Genomic DNA, 2,901 nt, shown 5'->3' with positions numbered 1-2,901 from the left:
GATGTAAGACAATATGCAGATACACCAGCTCAGTAGTGTGCACTGTGTAAACATACTGATCACTGAGTAACAAGAGCTATGTAATACTATGAGGAATAAATGTAGATCCATTGAAGACATTGATAGGAGATCAACCATTGAACGGAATGTAGTGAACACTGTTCTGCAGACAGAACCCTCCCCGGTGCTGCAGGCTTTTACATATTTTGTTTTGGTTACCTGAGTCCATACAACGAGGTGCGAGCTCACACATCACAATCGTACATTCTCGACACCCCGGATTGATCGTTGGTCTGGTATTCCACTTTTGCATATTGCGAAACACGGAGGCCCGAAAAAAAGGTATTTCTGTGCTGTGGCAGTAGATATTATTGTGTGGGGGGGTAATGGTGGTTATGAGACAGTCATGTCATACTGTAGGTTGACTCTCTTCACGAAGACATGGCTGCAGCGGTAGGCTTTCCGAACTCTTACGCTTCCTTAGTCTCCTCCACAACAACGTTGAAGTCTGCTGTTTTGCCGTTGTTCGCCAGTGTTACCTGAAAGCAATCAGGGTTATGGTCTGGTTTAAAAGAAAACAGCATAGGCCCTGCGCTACCTGAGATGTAATATGATTGTCTATTGGTCTTCAGAGCTAAGAGGCTCCCACGTATGGTGTGTTCAGTGCATGTGAGAGATGTATAGTGCTGGCGATAGACAGTATTTTTTATTAATTAGTGCTGAAAGAGATAAAAAAGATTAGAATTTAAGTGTTAAAGTGGACCTGTTCCCTACATATTGTGAATGCAGCCATTTTGAAGGGGCACATCAAGTAGAGCTATACTGGTAAGTGAGAGACTTGGGTCTGTCAATATAGCTAGAGTCTAGGGTTGCCACCTGTCCAGGATTCACCCGGACAGTTTGGGTTTTGAATGCTGTGTCCGGGTTTCATGGCAGCAGAAACCCGGACACAAGATGTCAGGCAGATAGGGGAAACCAAAATTAAGATAGGGGCTACTGGCCCCCCACTGAAAATAGTTTTTGATAGTTTTTTATATAGTTTTTGATATTTACATATAAATTGGTGGCGCTATTTACATATGAATAAGCCACAGCTCATTCTCCCCCAAAAAATGTCCGCGTGTCGCTAGAGTGTTCGGGTTCCACTTGAAGAAAAGGTGGCAACCCTACTAGAGTCGTATGTTGCCTCAATGACGTCACAGCTTCTTAGCCAACTGGTGGGTTAAGTATCTCTTTACCAAACAAAGTGGACACTGTCACAATATGGAAGTGTCAGGTTCTTCTTAGCATTAAAGGACCACAATGCCTTAAATCCAAAGCTGTGCATGTTAAAGTCCCTCTTGGTCATAGATTTGGAGAGAGCCACAATCAACAGGTCCAATTTGGGAATGACAAAAAAGCTAGGCCTTACTTATTTCGCTTGAAATCAGGAAGGGATACCTTATATAGACCATTGTGTTGATTTACTAAAGGTATAAAGGATGTTGGCTTTGTAAGGGAATGTGCATTTTGCAAGGAAGGTTTCCTCTTAGCTTAGTGAATGTGGTGAAATTTCACTGCAAAGAAATCCCAATCACAAACATTGAAAATAAAAAACTGTATTTTTGCTTCCACATGACTGGATGATAGAAGCTATCACCTCGTTCACCCAGCTAAGGGGAAACTTCCCCTAAATTAGCTTGCCAACTAACAGCCTATTTGCCTTTAGTAAGACAACCCCCATATCTCAGCCACAAGAGCATGACAGCACACAGTAGGACCAATTGGGGTGGCAGCCCCCAAAAAACTACTGATATATTTAGAGGAGGAACTGGAGCAAACCCAGCCAAAGATTGGGGGGGGGGCATACAAACTCTCTACAGATAAAATTGTTATAGCATGGTATGTCACATGTGACACTGCTAGGCCAGTCAAGATGGGCCCATGCTGCAATTTTTACTCTGAGGGTACATATTGTGGGAGGATGGGGTTCCCCAAGCGCTCTGCAAGGACGTGGAGTCAAATTAAGGATATACCCCGGGACTTTAAAATACCTTTCCTAAAAAAGTTAGTGAATTAGATTTTTATGTCTGAGTATGAGTATGTGACTTCCCAAATCTGGCTCTACAGCAGTGCTCCCATGAGCAGCATTCAGGATTGGAGAGGGAGGGTTGACACTTTTTGCCAGTCAATTAGTCTTCTGCATTGCACAATGCTGTCAATCAACCTTCTCGAATATGCTTATAGAAAGGAGAAGCTGAGCGAAGACTTCATCAGTATTCTGGTGCTCTCTGTTGTCCAATCATCAGACTACTCTTTCTGCTGCCCCAATGCCAGGTTCCTCAATGCGCCCTCCTGTATGCAGGCTGCATACAAGTGATCTTGGCGACATGGCTGAGATCACTTGTAGAGAACAAGCGGCAGCTTCCCCGCTGTACAATTAGTCCTGCTTGCCCAAAGCAGGGCTAAATGTAGAAAACAACTACCTGCCCTGCATGTCCTGGGCGTCGGGAGATAGGAATTCCACACCCCCTACTGCCCCTCTACTCCCTGCTGCCCCCAGACTGGGCCTCGGTTGGCCTTGTGGGAAATCCAGCCCTGTTCATGACTTAACTGGAGTGGAGAAAAGTGAGGTCACCGACCTAGCTATGCTATCTGACAGGGCTGCCTAGATCACAAGCCTGGCTAAACAGAATTACAAATCGTACAGCAGGTAAAGCAGTCCCCTTATATCAATTTTAAATGTGTGGTCTGCCTGAAATCTAACTTTAAGTTTCATGCACCCTGGTTTAATTTTTTCATATTATTAGGGTATGGAGATTTTTTCTATATGTACAATATATATTTAATAGTTTAATACAATAATAATAATATATTTAATTTATAGTTGGAGACACCGAAGAAAGAAAGTGCGCAGGAAAT

General features: G+C 43.4%; 1 protein-coding gene across 1 annotated transcript in view; it reads right to left on the bottom strand.

Annotated features, from left to right (window-relative positions):
- Nucleotides 1-202: 202 nt before the first annotated feature.
- SLC1A2 (solute carrier family 1 member 2) overlaps nucleotides 203-2,901 on the bottom strand; it is a 92,568-nt gene continuing 89,869 nt past the window's right edge. The window contains exon 11 of the mRNA XM_018557467.1: nucleotides 203-539. Within this exon, the coding sequence (XP_018412969.1) occupies nucleotides 471-539 (69 nt within the window). The 3' untranslated portion in view covers nucleotides 203-470. The remainder of the gene's footprint in view (nucleotides 540-2,901) is intronic.

The sequence above is a fragment of the Nanorana parkeri genome, unplaced genomic scaffold, assembly GCF_000935625.1.
Source record: "Nanorana parkeri isolate BGI_ZX_2015 unplaced genomic scaffold, ASM93562v1 scaffold285, whole genome shotgun sequence".
In the NCBI taxonomy this organism is placed as follows: domain Eukaryota; kingdom Metazoa; phylum Chordata; class Amphibia; order Anura; family Dicroglossidae; genus Nanorana; species Nanorana parkeri.
This window is presented reverse-complemented; position numbering and strand designations above follow the sequence as displayed.